Source organism: Podarcis gaigeae (assembly GCF_964106915.1).
Source record: "Podarcis gaigeae genome assembly, chromosome: 13".
NCBI lineage: Eukaryota > Metazoa > Chordata > Lepidosauria > Squamata > Lacertidae > Podarcis > Podarcis gaigeae.
In genome coordinates, this window is record NC_139689.1 from 53013990 (window position 1) to 53035910 (window position 21921).

The window sequence follows — 21921 nt, forward strand, 5'->3', positions numbered from 1 at the left end:
ATGAAATGTGCGGAGGAGGCAGATGTGTGCATGAAAGCCCCACCTCCAACATCTGCACATGCCAGTTCCATTTGAAACCTTCCCACATTGAGAGTGATCTGAAAGAACACACTTAGAATCCTCCCCATGATCAGGAACCATATATTTTCAGGGTTCCCAAATCACAATGAGGATTTTGAGTTCACCTGAATGTGGTTAGACTCCCCCTTCAGCAAGGGCGTTGACTTGGGCCCCAGATAATGGGTGCCCAATGTTGCCCAAGACAGAACAAGACACCCTCTATGAGAAGTTTAGGTTCTGTTTAGGTGGAGGAGAGGGGGGTCCGAGTGCTGTGGCCTCCTCCCCATGCTGCTTAACTCGCTTGGCTGTTCCACTTGCCTTGACACTTTGCCCTCTGGGGCTCATGGTAGGCCATGGAACTGGCTCCTCTTGCTCAATTATAGGTGGGGAAAGGGTTAACCCCTCTTTTTCCAACGCCCTGATGTAAACTGTACCACCGCTGGGTATGTTCAATGCTTTGAAGCTATGAACCATTCATTTCATGGATATCCTGCCTGATTTCCAATTTGGCCTTTAATCTTTCAGCTTTTGCCATGTGAATTCTAGACAACATTTAGAACTCCTCTTTAACGCGCATTTAAACTTAAATCCTAAAAAGCAGTATCTATCTGGCACAGGAGCAACCCTCTTATAGGTTTGTGTTCACATTCTTAGGATGTAACTGAAGTAAGAAAACCAGATGAAGTAGCACCCTCCTCTATATCAGGGTAAGTAAACAGATACATGATTATCATTTTACTGAGCCCAGTGTCCAATGAGCAAGTGAAAATTATTGCAACCAGAAAGAAGAAATCGGGTTTATTTAGGAATTTGCCTTTCATCAAACACCAGGTAAAGAAAACCGTAGTAATAACACTGCATACACCTGTTTTCCATAGAAAATATTCTGACTCAGGTCTGATTCATATGTAACACAAACCATGGTTCTGGGCTTAGACAAAACACTAAGCAAACCCAGCTTACCTTTGGAAAGAGTTAAGGCAGGAGGACCGAGGAGAAGAGAAGAGCTTTGATTTTTCCTTTGAGCATCTGCATGCCTGCTCATTCATTCTTAGCCATAGTTTGGCTTAGTGTTTTATGAGAACTGGCCAGTGGGTTATTTCTGTTCCAATTAAAATCTTCTCAAGCTTCAACTGCTTAGTAGAAAACACAGCCATGATATATCATTGACAGGTTGTGACCATAATGTAAGTAATCCATCTTGGAGTTCATTGCTCAAAACACGAATCAATTAGGGGCAGATGAGAGCCATTTTTTTTTTCTGGAAACAGAACAATAGAAATATCAATCTGATAGTGCTTCTACCATCATCATAAGGTTGGCATACTTTAGTTGGGAGACTATGCCTTCCAAAAGGAATTAAAACAAGGAATAATGTGGACACACCACCAAAATGCCAAACAGCATGGTGTACCAACCATGTCCCCCTCATTAACCATATATAGAAGAGGTCAACCCATGCCTGGCAGTAGGCAAACATCTCCATGGTGAGACAACTCCATCACAGTCCATAGATATAATGATGCAACAACACCATCAACTTGTATGAATGCTTGAGTCTCCTTATCCTGTACACACAGTCTGCAAAGAACAAACCTTTAGACACCCACACAGCCACAACTCAATTCAAAGAAGCATGTATGGAGAATTCTAGGAGAAGTTTTAAGTCCTGCTGGAGAGTCAGTGTCCCTGTGGGTGGGAGGAACTTTCCTCCCAGAAAAGGGAAGGCGCAGGTGAGACCATAATTATATCTTCACAGAACCACTGCAGTAGCTCAGAATTAAACAGTGCTGAGACAGGAAGCTGAAGGAAGGGGTTTTAGGTCACACCAGGGAGAAGATGTGGTCGTTTTTAAAATATCCATTTCCCACAAGTTTTGCATAGTTCTGGAAGTCTGCATGCAAACCAGCTGGAATAATTTCAGAACTATTAGCTTGGTTGTTGCATATGCTCATAAGAGGCCATCTCTGCCCAAAGCATACCTGCAAGGGAATAACTTAAGTCTTTAATTTTGCTTTGCTCCCTAGAACTCATGCCAATTAACTGCACTTGATCAAGAACAGCATCAGGAACAGGTGGCTTCCTCAGAGACGGCCTGTGTAGCATTTCCAGAAGATTACTGTGTTTCATCGATGCGAAATGACCATTGTATGCACTTGATTCAGCATAGCTAAAGGGAAAGGTGGAATGCCAGTTCCTGCTCTCAGTTGGGTCAAAACTGGACACTGAAATCACAAGATGTTCCCTTCCTTATCCAAACCAGCATGCTTCTTTTGTCTCTGAGAAGGTGCTATTATGTGGAAGGCTGTGGCCAGTCAAAAGACCACATGTAAAGAACATGGTGGACTTGGAGGATGCACCAGATCATCCTTCTAGACGAGGTCTGTGTGTACAGAACTGATGAAATTTTGGTCTGGAGGTTCTCCATTCTATGATAATGAAGGGCTTGAAATGTTTTTCATCAGCTGGCAATGCATTATATGAAGACCAGCTGATAACAGCTAAGGAGGAGAGGGTGAGGGTAGGCAGAGGGTGGCTGGATAGGATTTCAGTGACAGGAATCATTTTGAGGCCCATGCTGATGACCAATGTGTCTCCCAACTCTTGTCTCTGTTTAATGGGAGCGGCATGTGTTTCCTGAAGTTGTACTTCAAGTGTGAATAATCTCAGCTGAAGAGCCAGCAGATATCCACAAGGCAAGAGTAGCCGTTCACAGGTTCTTCCTTGCACAGAACCAGTAATAGCTACTGTTGTGAATGCATTTGAGAGTCTCTCCCTAGTAAATGGGAAGCTAGTAAATGGGTAGCAAAATATGTAGCAGATCACAGGATATAGAGAAGATAGCTTGGAGGGTAATCATTTGACATTGCCAAAAAGAGTAGTAAGTCTTAGAGTCAAAAGTATCCTCCACGTGGCATTGGGAAGGCTCCAATAAATTAGACTGATTTCTCCAAAATGTATTTATATAAAGTGTCACCGCAGAAAGTTCTGCTTATTAATGCCAGTTGGAAAATACTTTCCTTTCTGTCTCTACGCTGAAAACCAGTTTTTTTAAATAGAAAATGGATTGTGTATTTGATCCTTTTTTAAAATGCTATTTCTTATAAATAAATTATATGATTTTGTGGCATTACAGGAACATTTTAATAAACTCCCCCCATTAAACAACGCAAGAGTCTGTCTAGCCTAGTTACATGTAAGATTGGGTTTACTTGACTAAAAATTACAGAGGTTGATTCTCATTTGCACTTTACATGGGGGAGTGATCCTTTAGATTGGAAAGTTTTCTAGGTTTATAATATGTGTACAATGAAAGGAAAATGTTATTGAATGAAATGTACTTGTTTTTTAATCCTCATTCTTTTCATAAAAAGCATTAAAGATAATAAAATTATTATTTTAAAATTGCCTTTTAAATATGAGGAGGAATATAGTCTATGAAATATTGGTGGCATATAAGGCAATTTTGTCATAAAGAGCCTAACACTAGGCTGCTTCGTTCTGGAGGTAAAGGTTAGAAAGCACATTTCTGAAAAATGAAAGTCACCCAAAGCTTATATTAAAAGAAACACAGGAAATTAATTGTACAAGTGCATAGAGAATAACAACTAGCCAAGCGGCATCAATTCTGACCCTGTAGAGTTAGCAGCAACCAGTTCTATGTGGCTGCTCTCAGTCTCTGGGAGCTTGCGACCAAGAACATGCGATCAGGACTAGTAAGCAGGGGCTTTTGCGAGGGTGTTTAGTGAGCTGGTTTGAGGGGAAGCCTGGAGTGCTATGACACAAGACCTGGGCAGTGACCTGGAACACCTGTGCTATGTTTGTTTTCCTGCCTGAGGGTGTATGAAGTTACACCTGCAGCAAATGTAAGCTGGTTGCCTTGCTGGAAGAGAAGGTTCAGCAACTTGAGGTTCACCTCTGCAGACGTAGAGTCATCAGAGGAAGATATTCTAGATGTAGCAAAGCAGATTGTCCTGGATTAGTGATGCTGTGGGGGGTGGGATGCCCCTAGAGAGGAGGAAGATCACTAAATGCAGGAAGCAAACCCCTGGAGGAATGTGACACACAGAAGCAGGACTGTCAATAAATGTGTTGTGTCTTTGGGGCAGTACAATTGATTCCAGGCCCTCCCCTTGGACCCTTAATTCTGGGCCACAGGAACAAGGACAGAAGTTGCAGGTCTCAGAACATACACAGATGGCTAGAGAAGGAGCTGTATATAGAAGGATTCCTGCCACTGCCCAGAGGAGGATGTGATGTGCTGTGGTGGCAGGTGACTCCTCTACTGATGAGACAGAGGTTGCAGTGTGCAGGTGTAACAAGATGTCCCAGGAGGTGTGCTGTCTTCCAGTTGCAAAGATTCAAGGTGTGACAGAGAAGTTACCAAGTCTTATAAAGCCCATCGACCATTACACCTCCCTCCCTCCCTTGTACGCCATGTGGGTACAAATGATACCACCAGACACATATAGCAAGGACATGAGACTATGGGTAGGAAGCTGAAGGCACTTGAGGCACAGGTGGTTATTTCCTCACTCCTTCCTGTTGAGTGATGGCCCTCAACAGGATGGCCCAGGAAGAAAGAGGAAAATACTGGAAGTAAAACAGAAGTGCCTGGTGTGCTCTGGACCATGGGGTCACGAAGAGTCAGAAACAACTAAACAACAACAACAACAACAACAACTGGCTGTGCAGATGGTATTGGGGAAATATTAGCTTCTTTGACCATGGTTCTCACTTCCATGAAGAAAGACTTCTGGCAAGAGATGGGTTGCACCTCATAGAGGTTGGCAAGAATGTGAATTAAATTAGGATTAAATTTAGGTTTGTTTCATAATGCCCAGTCGAACGCTATTTCTCCCATCAACTTGTTCTAATCAGATAGTTGAGGGGCAGAGTCCTTTGCCCCATTGTCAAGAACAGGAAGACTTTGCAGAGGGTAACTATGCAACTCAGTCATAACTTTTGATAACAGCAGCCTAGCAACTGGGATTTATAAACAGCAGCTGGAAAACACATTTCTTTCACCATTTTGCTGAATTATTTGTTTTTAAGGCAGGGAACCTGGCACTCATTTTACATGTTTGTTTTTAAAAACACGAATGTCTTTCTCAAAAGCTGATAATACAAATATTCAAATGTGAATGGGGAACTTAATCTTGGAGGTTTGCCCTGTGCAGATGTTGAGGGAAAACACAGAGCTTTATCTTCTCGGGATGAGGAATGATCTCAACGGTAGCTGTGTTTAACAAAGAGATCTATAATGACCAGTAAACATAATCCAAACAATTGAATAACTGAACAGGGAAACTTTTCAGGGGAGGAAAAGACATAGGCTTTCAAATCTGTTAATTTCCCCCTCCCTTCTTTGGAATCTAGTGGTTTGGCCAAAGACAAAACTGAATTTTGCAATTAGCAAAAGCAATCAGGAAAAAAACCTAAATAATAATTAGTATGCAAACATTTGTATCACCACAATGATGGCTGCGTTGCCACACTGCCCACCCAGTGTTGCCTGCCTCAAGTTCTGAATTTTTTAAAACCAGAAGATTATGCAGCTGAAGTCTTCAGAGAACTAGAGAAGTCTGCTAGTGTTCCTGAGCAAAGTGACTATTCATAGAAAAGGAACATAAGCCCTTTTGCTAAATAAGTGTACGAGCTGGTGTAGCATATTGGCTAGGAGGCCAAAGATGCAATAACCCCACTTATTCAGGAGTAATTTTCACTGAATTCAATATGGTTTACTTCTGAGTAGAAATGGTTAAGATTGGGCTATACATACATGAATCAGAAAGTCCTTCATTCAAATATCTCTTTGGCCACACACTCACTCGATTACCTTAGGCCAGGGGTTTTCAATTTTTAGAATCCACAGCTCCCTTGACCAACTACATTCTTTCTGTGGCACCCCATGGGGCTTAGCAGCCCAGTTATGGTCACCGCTTGACTGCAGAGCTTGCAGTCTCTCACCCTTTTCCGAACGCCCTCCCTTGTGGAGTGTTCCCTCAGTCTCTCTCCTCTCCCCTCTCCTTGGGAGTCCTCTGGGCAGCCGCAACTGCCACCCCTGGTCTCTCAGCTGCCCCCTCCGCCCCAAAGAGAGGTGACTTCTCACACTGCCACACAGAGGCCTGGGAAGCACCCCCTGACCAGCCCCAGAGGCACCATTTCTCTGGGGGGCTTATAGCCAGAGCTGCTGCAACAAACAGCTGTGCAAGCCTTTGGGAGGCAGAGATGCGAGAGGGCATGGGGGGGGGAGAGAAAGAGGGACAGAGGCCACTGTTGCCATGGTACCCCTGACCATCCTTCAAGGCACCTGAGGGTGCCATGGCACACTGGTTGAAAACCACTGCTTTAGGCATGCTACTCTTCCTGTCTGCATTATGGGGCTAATGCTAATCAATCTGGCAGAGTTGTTGCAATGATTGATGCTACAAGGTAATGTATATTACATGCTTTGAACATTCAAAAGCGCTATACAAATGTTGTGCATTTTTGTACTGCTAATATTGTATACCAGTTCAAATGGAGCTAATCAAACCTTGAATGTGCCATTGTAAATGTAAAGTTGCCAATCAGAATGCTGGTGGTTCAAATCCCCACAATGGGGTGAGCTCCCATTGTTCAGTCTCAGCTCCTGCCAACCTAGCAGTTCAAAAGCATGAAGTGCAAGTAGATAAATAGGTACCACACTGGCGGGAAGGTAAACAGTGTTTCCATGCGCTGCTTGCGTTCGTTGTCACCCATTCTTTTAATCAAAGATCTTCCTCCTGGAAACCTTTGAAACTATATGGATACATTTGACTTCAAACTTTGTAATTTAGTGTACACTTATGAAGGATAAAAGGTAAAGGGACCCCAAACCATTAAGTCCAGTCGCAGACTACTCTGGGGTTGCGGCGCTCATCTTGCTTTATTGGCCGAGGGAGCCGGCATACAGCTTCCGGGTCATGTGGCCAGCATGTCTGAGCAGCGCATGGAAACGCTGTTTACCTTCCCGATGGAGCAGTACCTATTTATCTACTTGCACTTTGATGTGCTTTCGAACTGCTAGGTTGGCAGGAGCAGGGACCGAGCAACGGGAGCTCACTCCATTGACGGGAATTGAACCGCTGACCTTCTGATCAGCAAGTCCTAGGCTCTGTGGTTTAACCCACAGCGCCACCCGCGTCCCTTGCCATTGTAATCAGAGCAAAATGAAATACAATCTATCCTGCCTTTTCTTCCTCATTTTGATTGGGTGATATCCAGCATTGTAAGAGTGGAATTCCCTTCCTATCTGTGCTGTTCCCGGGGGAAAGGTACCGTTACCGTAGTCTGAGTTCACAAGATGAGAGGCGAGGTCCGAATCAGGGAGCCGGGCGGGGAACAGGAACGCTGGAAGGTCAGAAGCAGGAGGCCGGGCAGGGAACAGGAACGCTGGAACGTCAGGAGCAGGAGGCCGGGCAGGGAACAGGAACACTGGAAGGTCTGAAGCCAACAACGACGTTGCTCCCGCAACCTGGGACCGGGCTGACTGACCTTTATCTTCTTCTAAGGCCAGGGGCGGTCCTGGCCCCCTGGAGCCCCGCCTCCTCTGGCCTTAAGGCGAGCACTCCTCCTGGGAGCAACCAGTTCCCTTCGCCTCTCTGCCCTAAGCCTCTGCAGTTCAGAGGAGGCCGAAGGGTTACTGGGCCCCGGAGGAGGCTCACCTGTAGACACTGAGTCCTCAAGCACCTCTGGGGCCAGAATGGTTTCACCTGGTGCCTGCTCCTGAGGATCTGACACAGGTGCAGGCTCCTCAGAATCTAGGCCTTGCCCCAGTTCAGCCAGCCCTGGAGGCGGGGATCTTAGTGAAATGGTCGGAGAAAACTAGAGAAAACTAGAAGGCAGGTACAGCCTCGAGACGGGGGTAAGTCCACTACAAAGTCCAGCGAAACCGTGTGCCAAGGACGTGGTGGAACTGGCAATGGCTGAAGTAGGCCGGGGGTTGCCCGGTAGGGCCCTTGGCCCGCCGGCAGACATCACAACCAGCAACGTAGCGAGCCACGTCAGCTTTCAGGCGGGGCCACCAAAACTCACGGCTTACCAGATGGGTGGTCCGATACCGCCCAAAGTGCCCCGCTGCTGGGGCATCATGGGTCATCCGGAGAACCTCAGCCCGCAGTGGCCCTGGCAGGATGTACAGGCGACCATGGTGCAGCAGAAGGCCCTGATGCAAGACCAGCCCCAGATACTGAGGGCTGGACCCTTCAGCCAGCTCCCGGAGTTGTTCCTGGGCCCAAGCGTCGACCCGCTGCTGTTCCTGCACCCGAGCCTGCAGTGGCTCAGCCTCCTGGGTGGCCAGGAATGCAGCTGGTGGTAGGATCGTGGTGGGTACTGCCTGCTGTACCGTGTCTGCGTTGTCTTCAGGTTTCCGGGACAGGGCATCCGCCTTCTGGTTTTGGGAACTAGGGATGTAGCGGATCCGGAACTGGAACCGGGAAAAGAACAACGCCCACCGGATCTGCCTTCGGTTCAGCTTGCGGGTGGTCTGGAGGTACTCCAGGTTCCGGTGGTCGGTTCTCACCTCCACTGGGTGTCGTGCCCCCTCAAGATGGTGGCGCCAGACCTCAAAGGCCACCTTGATGGCCAGTAGTTCCCGCTCCCACACGGTATAGTTACGCTCCGCTGGAAGGAGCTGGCGGGAATAGAAGGCACAGGGTAAGAGTGGCGCTTCAGGTCTATACTGCTGAGACAAGACGGCACCGAGAGCTGTACTGGAGGCGTCGGTCTCCACCACAAAGGGTCGAGAGGGGTCAAGATGTTGCAAGATCGGCACTCTCTGGAAACAGGCCTTCAACCCCTGAAACGCCTCCTCTGCCTCCTTGTCCCAGGAAAACGGCGTCTTGGGGCGCAGTAGCCGGGTCAATGGCGTGGTGTGCTGAGCATAATCTGCAATGAAGGTCCGGTAATAGTTGGCGAACCCCAGGAAACGCTGTAGGTCCTTGCGGTTCCAAGGTGCCGCCCATTCTCGAACCGCTGCCATCTTCCCAGGATCCATCTGCACCCCATCTGGAGAGAGCCGGTGACCAAGGAAGTCCACAGACCGCTGATGGAACTCGCACTTGCTGAGCTTTGCATACAAACGGTGCTCGCGCAAGCGCTGCAGCACGGTCCGGACATGACCCTCATGGCTAGCCGGGTCACGGGAGTAAACCAGAATGTCATCCAAGTACACCACCACGTACTTGTCTAGCAAGTCCTGGAACACGTGGTTGATGTACCGTTGGAACACAGCAGGCGCGTTGCACAAACCGAAGGGCATAACCAGGTATTCAAACTGCCCGTGCCGGGTCCCGAATGCTGTCTTCCACTCATCCCCGTCTCGGATCCGAATCAAATTGTAGGCCCCCCAGAGGTCTAGCTTGGTGAACACCTGCGCCCCTTGCACCCGCTCCAGCAACTCCGAAATAAGGGGCAAGGGGTACCGGTCTGGGATGGTCATTTTGTTCAGGGCCCGGTAATCATGGCAAAGGCGGAGCTCCCCACATTTCTTCTTAACAAAGAGCACTGGCGCAGCGGTGGGCGAGGTAGAAGGCCTGATGAAACCACGCTCCAGGTTCTTGCGCAAGAAGTCCTGCAAAGCCTCACGCTCTGGCTCTGTTAGAGAGTATAAGCGACTCACCGGTAGGGGCGCTCCGGGCTGGAGGTCTATGCCACAGTCAAAAGACCGATGCGGCGGCAGCTGGTCTGCCCCCCGTTCCTCGAACACGTCTTGGTAGTCCCGGTACACGGCTGGGAGCGTGGGTGCTGCCTCCTCCGTGGGTGCGGCCGCTAGCATCTCGGACTGAGCATGGGAACATGGGTCTGGGAAGTGCACAGTCCATTTGACCCAGTCAATCTGAACATTGTGAGCCTCCAGCCAGTCCATCCCGAGCACCAGGGGGAACCGGGGCATGGAGGCAATGTCCAAGGTTCGCACCTCCCGGTGCTGCTGGAGACACAGGACCAAGGGCTGGGTCTCCCGAGTGACGGCACCCGAACGCAGGAGCCGTCCGTCAATTGCCTCCACCTGTACCGGTTCTGGCTTGTTCTGAAGTGGCACCTGATGATGAGCGGCAAAGGCAGCGTCCATATAGGAGCGGGTTACCCCCGAATCTACCAAAGCGTGGGTAAGAATCCAGGGCCCACCTGGAGGGTAGAGACGCACCGGTACCATGAGATGTCGCAATTCCACTGGTGAGGGCCCTTCTTGCATGGTTTGGGACCCCATGTTGCTAGGGCCTTCGGCTACCGAGGTTGGCGGTCTCCCTGCGACTGGTATCTTCTCGGGACAGGAACGGGCATAATGTCCACTCCCACCACAGTAAAGACACAGGTTCCCCTCCCGACGCCGCGACTTCTCCGAGGGGGAGAGGCGAGGTCGCGCAGCCCCGAGCTGCGTTGGCTCGACTGGCAACTCGGCTGTGGGCGTGGACCTGCTGGGAAGGACTGGCGCTAGGAGCCGGGAGTGCTGGCGATCCCGGGCCTGGCGACGGTCCTCCAACCGATCGTCTATCTGCAGGCTCCGCTGAATGAGGTCGTCCAGTGTGGTGGGACGATCCATCATGGCCAACTGGTCCAGTATCTCGTCCGACAGTCCCTCAAGATACTGGTCCCGTAGTGCAGAGTCATTCCAAGACAAGTCTTGTGCCAACAGCCGAAATTCTGTGGCGTAGGCGGCGGCTGTGGACTTGTCCTGCTTCAACCGACGAATCGCCCGATTGGCTTGGCTCTCCTTCAGAGGGTTACCAAACACAGTCTCTAAGTGGTTACAAAACCCCACATAGTCCGTTAGCAAAGGAGAGTCTTGCCGGAGCAGTGGCAAAGCCCACTTGGACGCCTGGTCCTTTAACAAACTGATTAAAAAGTGCACCTTGGTGCGGTCGTCTTGGAAGTTCCGGGCTCGCCCCTGAATGTACAACTTGGCCTGGGTGAGGAACATGGGAAAACTGGCCGGGGCCCCATCAAACTTCTCAGGTAAAGCCACTGGGTACTTGCCAGGAGCCGGGGCGTCGGCCCCAGGAGCCGGTAGGGCGTCCAAGCGCTGCTGAAGTGCCGTAACCGCGTTGCTGAGCTGCTGCACGGTGTGAGTCAAGGCCTGGTTCTCCTGGGCTATTGGCAGCAGCGTAGCCGCTTGGTCGGCCATGGCTTCTGGCTCTTCCCGAACGCACCCCAACAAAGGGGGAGTGCGGGAGGTGGCGGGAGCAAACTGTGCTGGTCCCAGGGGAAAGATACCGTTACCGTAGTCCGAGTTCACAAGATGAGAGGCGAGGTCCGAATCAGGGAGCCGGGCGGGGAACAGGAACGCTGGAAGGTCAGAAGCAGGAGGCCGGGCAGGGAACAGGAACACTGGAAGGTTTGAAGCCAACAACGACATTGCTCCCGCAACCTGGGACCGGGCTGACCTTTATCTTCTTCTAAGGCCAGGGGCGGTCCCGGCCCCCTGGAGCCCCGCCTTCTCTGGCCTTAAGGCGAGCACTCCTCCTGGGAGCAACCAGTTCCCTTCGCCTCTCTGCCCTAAGCCTCTGCAGTTCAGGAGAGGCCGAAGGGTTACTGGGCCCCGGAGGAGGCTCACCTGTAGACACTGAGTCCTCAAGCACCTCTGGGGCCAGAATGGTTTCACCTGGTGCCTGCTCCTGAGGATCTGACACAGGTGCAGGCTCCTCAGAATCTAGGCCTTGCCCCAGTTCAGCCGGCCCTGGAGGCGGGGACTCCTGTGCAGGCTGGGATTCCTCTGGTTCAGCCTCTGAATCGGAATCCCAGGCCATCACACTATCCTTCTACCTGTAGCCTCTTGCCCTGCCTTCATCAGGGTGTCCCACCTTTACCTGCCACACAACTGGCATTTTACACATTATCCTACTTGTGTAGGGCAAGTGAATGTGGATTGGGATGGATCCATGGAGCAAATTATGACTTTGGATAGGACTAATTCAGTCCACAGGGAGGCTTTGCCACACTGGTGCCTGGGAAATGCCTTGGAAACTGTGTATCTGGATTAAGGAGGCAATAAAATGGGACACCATTTTGATAAGCACCATGCTCGTGTGCATGCAGGAGCCACACTGAAGGCACATAAACTGTCACATGGAAGCACCCACAGATAGTTATCAAGTGTTAACTGGTTTAAATTGGCTCCTAATAAATGAAGTAAAGCTTTGGGCAGCAGCAAACAGGCCTCCATCACCCAGCAGGTGAGGCAGCTTAGAATGCAATGGGCCTTTTGCTGGTCCAGCTCTGCCCACTCCCCAACTTGTTTCAGTGGTTAATAATGGCTTCTGTTCGTGGGGATACCCCCAACACTAGCTTCCACCCACCATTCAAAAACTGCAGCAAGGAGGGACAATTCTATCTCATCCAAACCTGTTCCAACATTTGCTCTACCCATTAAAAAAAACCATTAAAACTGTGCTTCTCTTCAGATGGAACAGAATCCTAGCTTATTTTTTTTTGGGGGGGGTGTCCTGTGGTGACTGAACAGAAGCTTAAAGAGTGATAGTAATCATCATCATCATCATCATCATCATTTATTATTTATACCCCACCCATCTGGCTGGGTTTCCCCAGCCACTCTGGGCTGCTCCCAACAGAATTAAAAGCACAATAGAACATCAAACATTAAAAACTTCCCTAAACAGGGCTGCCTTCAGATGTCTTTTAAAAATAGGATAGCTGCTTATTTCCTTGACATCTGATGGGAGGGCATTCCACAGGGCGGGTGGGCACCACTGCCAAGAAGGCCCTGTGCCTGGCTCCCTGTAACTTTGCTTCTCACAGTGATGGAACTGCCAGAAGGCCCTCAGCACTGGATCTCAGTGTCCAGGCTGAACGATGGGAGTGGAGACGCTCCTTCAGGTATACTGGACCGAGGCCGTTTAGGGCTTTAAAGGTAAGCACCAACACTTTGAATTTTGCTTGGAAACGTACTGGGAACCAATGCAGATCTCTCAGGACTGGTGTTATATGGTCTTGGCGGCCGCTCCCAGTCACCAGTCTAGCTGCCGCATTCTGATTTAATTGCAGTTTCCGGGTCACCTTCAAAGGTAGCCCCACATAGAGTGCATTGCAGTAGTCCAAGCGGGAGCATGATAGCACTTTTTTATCAGTTGCCTCCCCCTTGCTGCTGAGGATTATATGGTAAATTGCCCCATGATCTTTGGATGAAGAGAAATATAGAAATTAAATAAGTAAATAAATAAAATAAGATTGCTCTTCAGTTCCATGTACTGGAGGCTCCCTGTTTTATACCTATGCAAAACTGTATCTGTCTTGATGTCTTCACAATAGCTAGTGCCAACAACTGGGCAAAAAGCATCTTGCTTTAGGATAACTCCCATGAATTTTTATGTATTTCAGAAGTGTTGGTAAGTAAATAGTAAGCAGAGCATGCATTATGGATGAACTTCATTAATGTTTTCTAATCCCAATGGACCACAGTGAATTGCACAGTTTTTTGTTTGTTTTAGTGTGTTTTAGTGTTCTCACTTTGTATTTTTATGTTGTGAACCACCTTTTGATCTTTGGGTGAAGGGTGGTGTAACAAACAAGCAAACATATACTGTAGGTACAGGCAACGTCGTTTTTATGCCGTGCAGGGAAATTGGCATCAGGGAATCTGAATACTGGCTTATAGAAAGTAGGCATCGTAGCCTTACCAGTGCCAGGAATGAAATTATGTTTTAAATGATGCCCTGTTTCCAGGAGGAAAACACTAAATCATGTGAAGCCTGTTATCACTCCTCCCACCCCCACCACACAGATACCCTTGTTTAAAAGGTAGAAGTGATTCTGGCAAGGATTCACAGGACACAGTTTTTTATTTTTTGTAGAGAGGTCCCAACTGGTGGCTACTTACCCATTTCCTGCCTCCTTTCCCACGTGTGTTGATGGCAGATTAAAAACCATGTTCAATTGGTTTTACAAAGTCAATAAAAGTACACCATGTTGCACAGAACCTGTAGATCCCCCCCCCCCCCCGCTCGGGACGTTCGCTTTGTTTGTCTGGACAAATTAAGTGTTTTGCAATGTTGCATTCCTGCAACCTGAGAGATTTCCATTTTTTTGCTACCACTAACTTAGCTGCTGTTAGCAAGGGCAAGAGAAGATCTTTCTTGCTTGAATCTCGACGCTGCCGAGTAAAGATAAGAGAGGCGGTTTTGGGTCTGGGCTGTCTTGTCATCAGGCTGGTTTTTGCGGGGTGGAACTTCCCTCCAAAGGGGGTAAATTCGGGGCTGCGCCACCACGCAGGGAGCGTGGTAAAGGCTATGCGCTTGTGCGGTATGTAGGTATGTGTATTTACAGTGGTGCCTCGGGTTACTTAATTCGTTCCGGAGGTCTGTTCTTAGCCTGAAACTGTTCTTAACCTGAAGCACCACTTTAGCTAATGGGGCCTCCTGCTGCCACTGCGCCGCTGCTGTGCAATTTCTGTTCTTATCCTGAAGCAAAGTTCTTAACCCGAGGTACTATTTCTGGGTTAGCGGAGTCTGTAACCTGAAGCGTCTGTAACCCGAGGTACTACTGTAGTCTACCGCCCTATACTCCGAGATCTCAGGGCGGTTCAGGACATAAAATTACAATATAAAAAACACCCCCAAGCCTTCTTGGGCTTGATGGCTGGAGGGACTGGAGACGCGCCGTGACGCAGCCACCTGCTGCTGCCCGCGGGGAGAGCGCTCCGGGCCGCCGGGGGCCGCGGGAGGGCGCGGCGAGGGCCACGGCAGGCGCCTGGCTGGGCGGAGTCCCGCGTCCGGCCCCTCGACGGCCCTTCGCCAATGCCGGGCGCGCAGGGCGGAGCCGGCCGGCCGCCTCAGAGCCGCGCTCGCCGCGCCTCGCTCAGCCGCCGCCGCCGCCGCCGCCGCGGACGCGTCTTCTGCTGGGGGCTCCGCGCGCCCGAGTCCGGGGCCGAGAGGGGGCAGCGCGGACGGGCAGGAGGCGAGCCCGTCCGAGCGGGGAGGTAAGCGGGGCGAGGAGCGGGGCTTGGCGGGACTGCGCGCCTCAGGCAGCGCCGCCTTCCCAGGAGCGCCCGCCAGTTCCGGGTCCCGGGTGGCCTTTTTTGGGCGGCGGCGGCGGCGGCGGCCAGGCAGGCGGCCCCCCAGAGCTCCGCGCCCGGCCGCTGAAGGCTGCCGAGTCCGACGGGCGGGCGGGAGGGAGAGGCGCCGGCAGCCCCGGCGCGCGCGGGTTGCGCCTGCTGCTGCTGCTGCTGCTGCCTCTGGGCGCCCGCGCCGGGGAAGGCGCTGCTGGCTGGCCGCCTCCCGGGCTGCAAAGCGAAAGCGCAGAGGCATGCCAGGGCCGGCGCGGGAGGGAGACGGCGCTCTCCCCTGCTGAAGTTGGCGTCTAAACATTGCCGGGCTCCGCTGTTGCCCTCTTCGAGGAGAGGTCCCGGCTGCTGCTGTGTTTGAGCCCAGGCTCTCGGAGCTCGTGGAGCGGTCGAAACAGAGAGATGGCATTCTTTGAAATTGCAGGAGCCTTCTTGCAATTAAAGGGACGGATCCCTTTGGACCTCTTGCTCGGAGATGTGCACCCTTCTGCTCTAATAGATCTTGCTTTAAAAAACCGACTCCCTTTCTAGATCCTTTCTGCCCCTCAACCCCAGAGAAATCGGAAAGATTTTGCTGGCAAATAAACAGCATCTTCCTGTAAACAGAAGCTACACACATACACGAGGGGGGTGGATGGTGGCGCCTGGGCGGGGGATGTGTGTGGATGTGATGGGGGAATCTTTAGGTTCTTCCTAGTTATGGCTTCTAGATTTTTCTGGTGTTTGTCTAGGTGCTTCAGTGTTACGTAATAGATCTTGAGAACTGGAGTCTGTGTCAGACTCGCTGAGGACCCCCTTCCCTTTCCCCTTCCATTGCAGTGTTTATCTTTCATTTTCTGGGGAAGAAGGTTCCTGAGAAGAGGTTGTCAAGCAATAGCTGGGTGGCAGCAGCAGCAGCAACTGAGGCATGTCCTACACAAGGGAGAATAAATTATGCACCTTCCCTGGAGGTAGCAGGTGCAATGGAAATGATTCACACTGGATCCTTCGGTTCCACTTTCTGATTTCATTCCCGCCAGAGGGAGAGCAATATTTACTCATTTCCTCAGCATGTTGCTGTCTGTGCACAGCACCTGATCTGGGCTGCAGTCCTCAGACCTGGCCATTTCCGAGCAAGCCCCTTGCGTCAGGCAGGAAGATTGCAGAGAGAGGGAGCTGGAGGGCTGGGGCAAACCCCCAAAACACAGGGGCTCAGGTGGTCTTGTGTCCTCTGCAGCAGGGGGGGGAGGCAAGATCTGTCGGCACACAGTCCCTGAGGCCCCTTCCCTGAATTTTCCGCTTTCATTCTTTTACAGCCTTTTGATTTACACAAGTCAATAGAAGGGAAAGGCAGGCAGGCAGGATTCTACCTTGTTATACAGTAACACCCCCCCCTTCTGCCTTCTAGTATGCTGACCAGTGAGGACAAAAGTACTGAGGTGACTGGAACTATATCTTAGTAAATAACTGTAAAGGGTAAATATATCTTGTGTTTTGATGTGTCATGCCCTATCTGGGCATGAACCACACCACAGGAAGTGTGTGAGGGGGCTGCGCATGTCTGCACTGTGTCCCAGCAACCCCCTCCCCCCAAAGTGCTCCCTGTGTCTTCAGTGAGCAGCCATGTTGGGTCTGACCCTCTGACTTGGAGGATCTTTGTACAAGTAAAATAAACGATGGCTTGTCGCAGTGATCTGGGTGCTAAGGAGAGCCACTCTGCACAAGCTCAGAATCTTTTTATTATTATTTCAGGACAGTTGCATCACTGGAAAACCTCTGGAGATTAGATTATTTTTATTCTGCCTGTTACAGTTTTGGCCTGGTTCTTGCTAAGGTGGCGAAACCTGTGCCTGAAGGGTACCATTTTATAGTGTAGGTGGAGGCTCGTTAGAAGGAATGCATTACCTGCACATAGAAAACTGGTATATCAAGGAGAAGACTAGCCTAGAGCCCTTCTCTCATTGGCATGTTGGTTTTCTGTGTGCTCTTAACCACCTGCTTGGTTTGTTCATAGGGAAAGAAGAGCAATTTCTCAGAACTTTGTAAAATTGAAAACTTTGCAGTCGATGAATCTATTACTAGGGAGATCTAAGTAACCAAAATTACATTCTTATGCCATTTCCATATGATGGAAAATACAGATTAGTTTTTGTCTACATGGACAAAGTGGTTCCTCCACTTTTTCAAATGACACTCAAGTGTGGTAGTTCTGAGTTCTATTGTCTATTGTGTCCGGAGACAATAGTTATTTCAGAGAGCTGAAGAGTGATCTAAGATGGGCATCATTGCCAATGGTGTGCATGCTCATCCCACTGTAATGTCTCTTCATAGGTTTGTAACTTTTTGGGGGGTAATTCAGAAACCTACAAACTGGTTTCTGAATTACATTGCCTGCCTTTCATGTGAAATTGCTGTATGTACTAACTTTTAATGAAGTATCCACATGAAGCCTTCATCCAATCATTGTCTTCCTTCATTTTCCCATGGTGCTTCCACCTTTTCCCAGGCAGAAGAAGGTCCTCCTTTTCCCAGAATGGAAGAGTTTGTGCTGTTTACACAGTTCTGGATGCCTTCAGTGTTACTCCTCCATACTTTTAGAAGGGGGTGGGTGACACATCCAGAAAGGGGGCCTATTGCAGCTCAGCACACATTCATAATAGGATTTCTGGCAGGTGCCATTTCATGACCATATCTAACTAGGCCTAAACGCATACCTCTCTGGTCTCTTTAAATGAATGAGAAAAGCCATAATGCCTTCACATTACGGTAGTGCACTTGTGTATGTGAGTTTATTGTGGGTTTGTTGCCACTCATGCTTGCAATTTAGTTTTTGCAGCATCTCTATGATGTCCTGCTCATCAAAACGCCATCCCACATTTCCTCCCTTTAATTCGGATTTATCATTTCTGCAGGTTGTTTTTTAAAAATGTGTTAGGTATTCTTCATATTTCAATGGGGAAGAAAATGGGGTGCCATTTTGATGAGGGTGATACTGTGTGGACACTGCAAACAAACACGACTCCAGAGTACTGATGAATCAACAATAAACTCACATAGCTGTATTCTTATTTTTATTTAAACTATTTATTACATGCTCTTGGGTCCATAGCTCCATCAGCATTGGTGCTGAGTCTCAGTGCCACTATAGAGAATGCCCTCTCATGTCACCTCGTACTGTATCTCAGGCGATAGAGGTGCAAGCTTTCAGTCTCCTCCTCTGGCAAGCAAAATACGACGAACAGCACATGCAAGCTTGTTAATGTGGTGGGAATCCATAATCTCCCTGAAAAACTGATCCATAGGCCCAGGAGCTGCTTACCCACAACTCTCCTCATCCCTGGCCATTGGCCATGCCTGCTGGGCAGCAACATCTGAAGAGGCAACTTAAGTATTGGCACTTAGTGAGACCATATGAATGTTTGGGCTCACACCCGCTTTGCCCTGCCCAGTCCTTTTTGCTGCTGCACTGTGCTGTACCAAGGCTTGGCTTGGCTTGTCATCCAAGTAGGATTCATGGTTAAGCTCTTGCCTCACTATTCGCAAGCAAGAATAAACGTTCACGATACTGTCCAGCAGCAAAAAGGACTGGGCAGGAGCAAAGTGCCTGCAAGCTCCTCTCCAGGAGTCCTCATGCTCCTGTAATCTTGCTAAGCAGCAGTTTGGTGTAGCTCAATGTTCAAAACAGGCCACAGAGTAGCTATAAGGATAAGAGGAGAGATGCCCACTTTGGCTGCTTTGAGCTTTATGGTGGTTACCTGGAACATTATTCTTTGCTTGCTAGGACAATGCAGACTACTATTTTGCTTTGAAGTGCTCGAAAGGAGTTTTTGCAGGAGCCGAACAAGCGTTGCCTGGAACCAAACACTGGATGTTGCTCTGTACCTGGAGATATTTTGTGCTCTGTTATCTCAGCCTCAGAAAGGCACCCAGCTAGAGAGGATGGTTATGTAGGAGGGGAGAAGTGATGCAGCATGTGAGCATGAGACATGTACAAACAAAATTGTTTAGAGAAAGCTGTCATGACGAGTTCTCCCGAGAGCAGGGAGCCACCTACCTGCCCATCAGCTGATATAGAAACAACGTCTGATGACTTTCGTGTCTTGCATAGTGCTCCATGAGACCCTCTGAAGAAGCCCCTTTCAAAGGATGGCAGAAGCACTCTGAAAGGGGCTTCCCAAATCCCACCCCTTAATTGTAGTCTCTTCCTAAGTCCCTTTTCATCTTGGCCAGCACCTTGAAAGGGATTTAAGCAAAACCTGACAATCAGCTGATCTAGAGAATCCACTCCGCATTTATCGCCCTTGTTTTGTGTCTCTGTGTGCATCTTTTTCCCTCATTGGCTATCTTGGTGCTGAGATTTGCTAGCGTAGGTAGATGACTGAATATGTAATTAGGATTGGTGTCTTGAACTGCAAAACACGGCTTGCATATTCTGCATCCCACTGCAGCTCAGTGCACCATTTGATTCCTGTTCTTTATAAATTCCTGAAACATTTAACACTATCCTGTATTAGAATGCTAACAGTAGCAGTTTGGAGACTGAGGTCACATTTACCCCTGTGATATTGGTATCTATCACAGGATAGATGATCCATCTGTACTGTACTGTTGCTTGTTTTCAGGCTTGCAAATAACCACTAGCCTGCTTGCCTGCTGGAGTGAAAGAATATTTTCCAGCCAACCAGGTTGGACAGCTTTTGCAAATGAGAGGGCAGTTTATTCTTCGTTTATTTCGGGCTGTCAAAAAGACCCAGCATAGGTGTACATGAGCTGTTGTGCTAAGAAAGCTGCCTTGTGCCTTTGCATTTACTCCTGAGAAGAGATGCAGGCCTTTGCTATGTTTTGCTCTACCTTGGTCTGACCATTGGAGTTGTTTTATATGTCATTATCAGCACCATTTCTGTTCCTCCAAGCAGCTGAGAATATATGGTCAGGTCAGCTGATTTATTTAGGCAGTTTGAGCATCTTTTCTCTTGCCTCAGAATAATTCCTGTGTGTTTTGGAAAGAGGCCAGTAAAGTCCATATAGCAAATCGCTATGATGCTGCCATTTTTACTCTTATTTGCAGTGTACTTTTTAAATTAATGTGCTTTATGTATTATTAGCTTGTTCTATCTGAAAGGTCCTTTTTATAGGCATTTATCAGCATAGATACTTTCTGGTGAAGTTTATGTAGGTTGATTTTTTTCTATTTAAAAAAGCAACAACATTTAACCTGAAATTGATTTCACAGATTTTGTATGTAAATGTGTTATATAATTTCAAATTTTAAACAACATTTCCATTTCCATTTTGTTGGAGGCATGTGGGAAATGTGTAGCATTTGAACAGTCAGTTACTTATTTTAATTTTATAAGAATTTCTGTTACAAAAATGAGAGAAGACTGGCCAGTTTTTAAGGAGTCCTGTAGCACCTTGAAGAGTGAACATTTTTTGTGGCATAAGGGTTTTATGTTTTCTTCTTGTAGGGTAGAGTCTACTTCTTAGATGCAGCTATTTCCAAGCTGAATCAATGAAGCTTCTGACTGTGATTTATTTTGGTCAGAATTCACCACAAGACCACATTTTAGGCATGTTGGCTCCTTGGTTTAGGATAGTGACTTGTTTCCTATTTCCTTCAACAGCCTTCATGATAAACAATCTGACATGATTATGCTAAAACAAGAAAAACTACTTTGCTCTTAATGCCTAATGAAAAAACCCAAAATTTGGCAAGATAAAAAGTTCATGTGGATTGTTTGTTAACACTTCCATAAGCTCAAAAATGTTGGGTTTTTTTAATTTAAAAAATGAACAAATGTTCACAAGGGAAGGTTGTGGAAATGCTTGTGTGTGAAATCATATGAATCACCTGAAAACTGCATGGATTGGTAGGGTAGCAAGCTAGCTAGGCCAAAATCCTTATTCCATTTGCAGACAGGAGATACAGAATAGCTCTAGTGACCACAGTAAAGCTGAGGTCCAATTCACACATTGTGGTTTTTCTGGTGTACACCTAAGATACTCAGAGTGTGCACCTATTGCTTGATGTGTTTCTGCAGACACATATGTCATACATTTGTCAGATTGCAGCTCCCTTTTGAGCAGCAAATCCAGGTTTGTTTCTTTGTCAGACATGAAGCTGCCTTGAGTGTCCCTATCGGACTTCCAGACATAGATACCAAACAAATGCCACATCCCCTGGGACTGTAAACATCAACTATTCAGCAGGTTGGATTCTGACAACCAGTATTCCTATCCAGTGGCAACTGGTCACAGACCTCATGCAGTTGAACCCATGAAGAATTTTGGTCTCCACCAAAGAATGGCTCCCTTCACTCTTGCTTGCAACAGCCGTGCTCAGCACAGAGTGAGAGAAACATCCCAGCAGAGGCAGTCTTCTCTTAAGACTATAGGAACTTCTTTGCTGGATCACATCAAGGTGCAGCTTTGAGAAGAGTTCTGCTTTCAGCAGTGCTCAGATGTCTAGATGCTCACAAGCAAGGTCTCCACTTATTGCTTGCCTTCAGTATCACCCCTGAAGATAAGTCAGGCATGTCCACTTTCAACCTGGCAGCTGCAAGAACAAACTGGGATAACAGACTAACAGCACTAGCTGGGTTTGAATTGGAGGGACCAGACCTGAGAGTCATCTACATCAGCCTTGGGTCATCTGGAAGGGCCAAATATTCCATCAGGTGATAGGCCACCCAACCTTTAGAAACATTTCCCCATCTGACATTGTCCACAATGTGGTGACTCTGCAAAACTGACTTGTCCCTTGGAAAGCTGGTTCTTCACTCTGGGTTCACCCCAAGGCACCCTTCATGCAATCTTGTCAAGCTTCACCAAAAATTAAATTTGGG

At 48.5% G+C, this 21921-nt stretch overlaps 2 protein-coding genes across 7 annotated transcripts in view; both read left to right on the top strand.

The window, feature by feature from the left end:
- Positions 1-3465, top strand: part of LOC310830148 (palmitoyltransferase ZDHHC11-like) — a 28824-nt gene extending 25359 nt beyond the window's left edge. For all 6 annotated transcript variants that reach the window (XM_083709807.1, XM_083709804.1, XM_083709805.1 and 3 more), the window contains 2 exons: positions 715-767; positions 2088-3465. In XM_083709807.1, coding sequence (XP_083565933.1) covers positions 715-767; positions 2088-2103 — 69 coding nt within the window. In that variant the 3' untranslated portion in view covers positions 2104-3465. The remainder of the gene's footprint in view (positions 1-714; positions 768-2087) is intronic.
- An 11382-nt stretch (positions 3466-14847) lies between these two features.
- TPPP (tubulin polymerization promoting protein) overlaps positions 14848-21921 on the top strand; it is a 51690-nt gene continuing 44616 nt past the window's right edge. The window contains exon 1 of the mRNA XM_083709941.1: positions 14848-15013. The gene's annotated coding sequence lies outside the window, so the exon portion shown is untranslated. The remainder of the gene's footprint in view (positions 15014-21921) is intronic.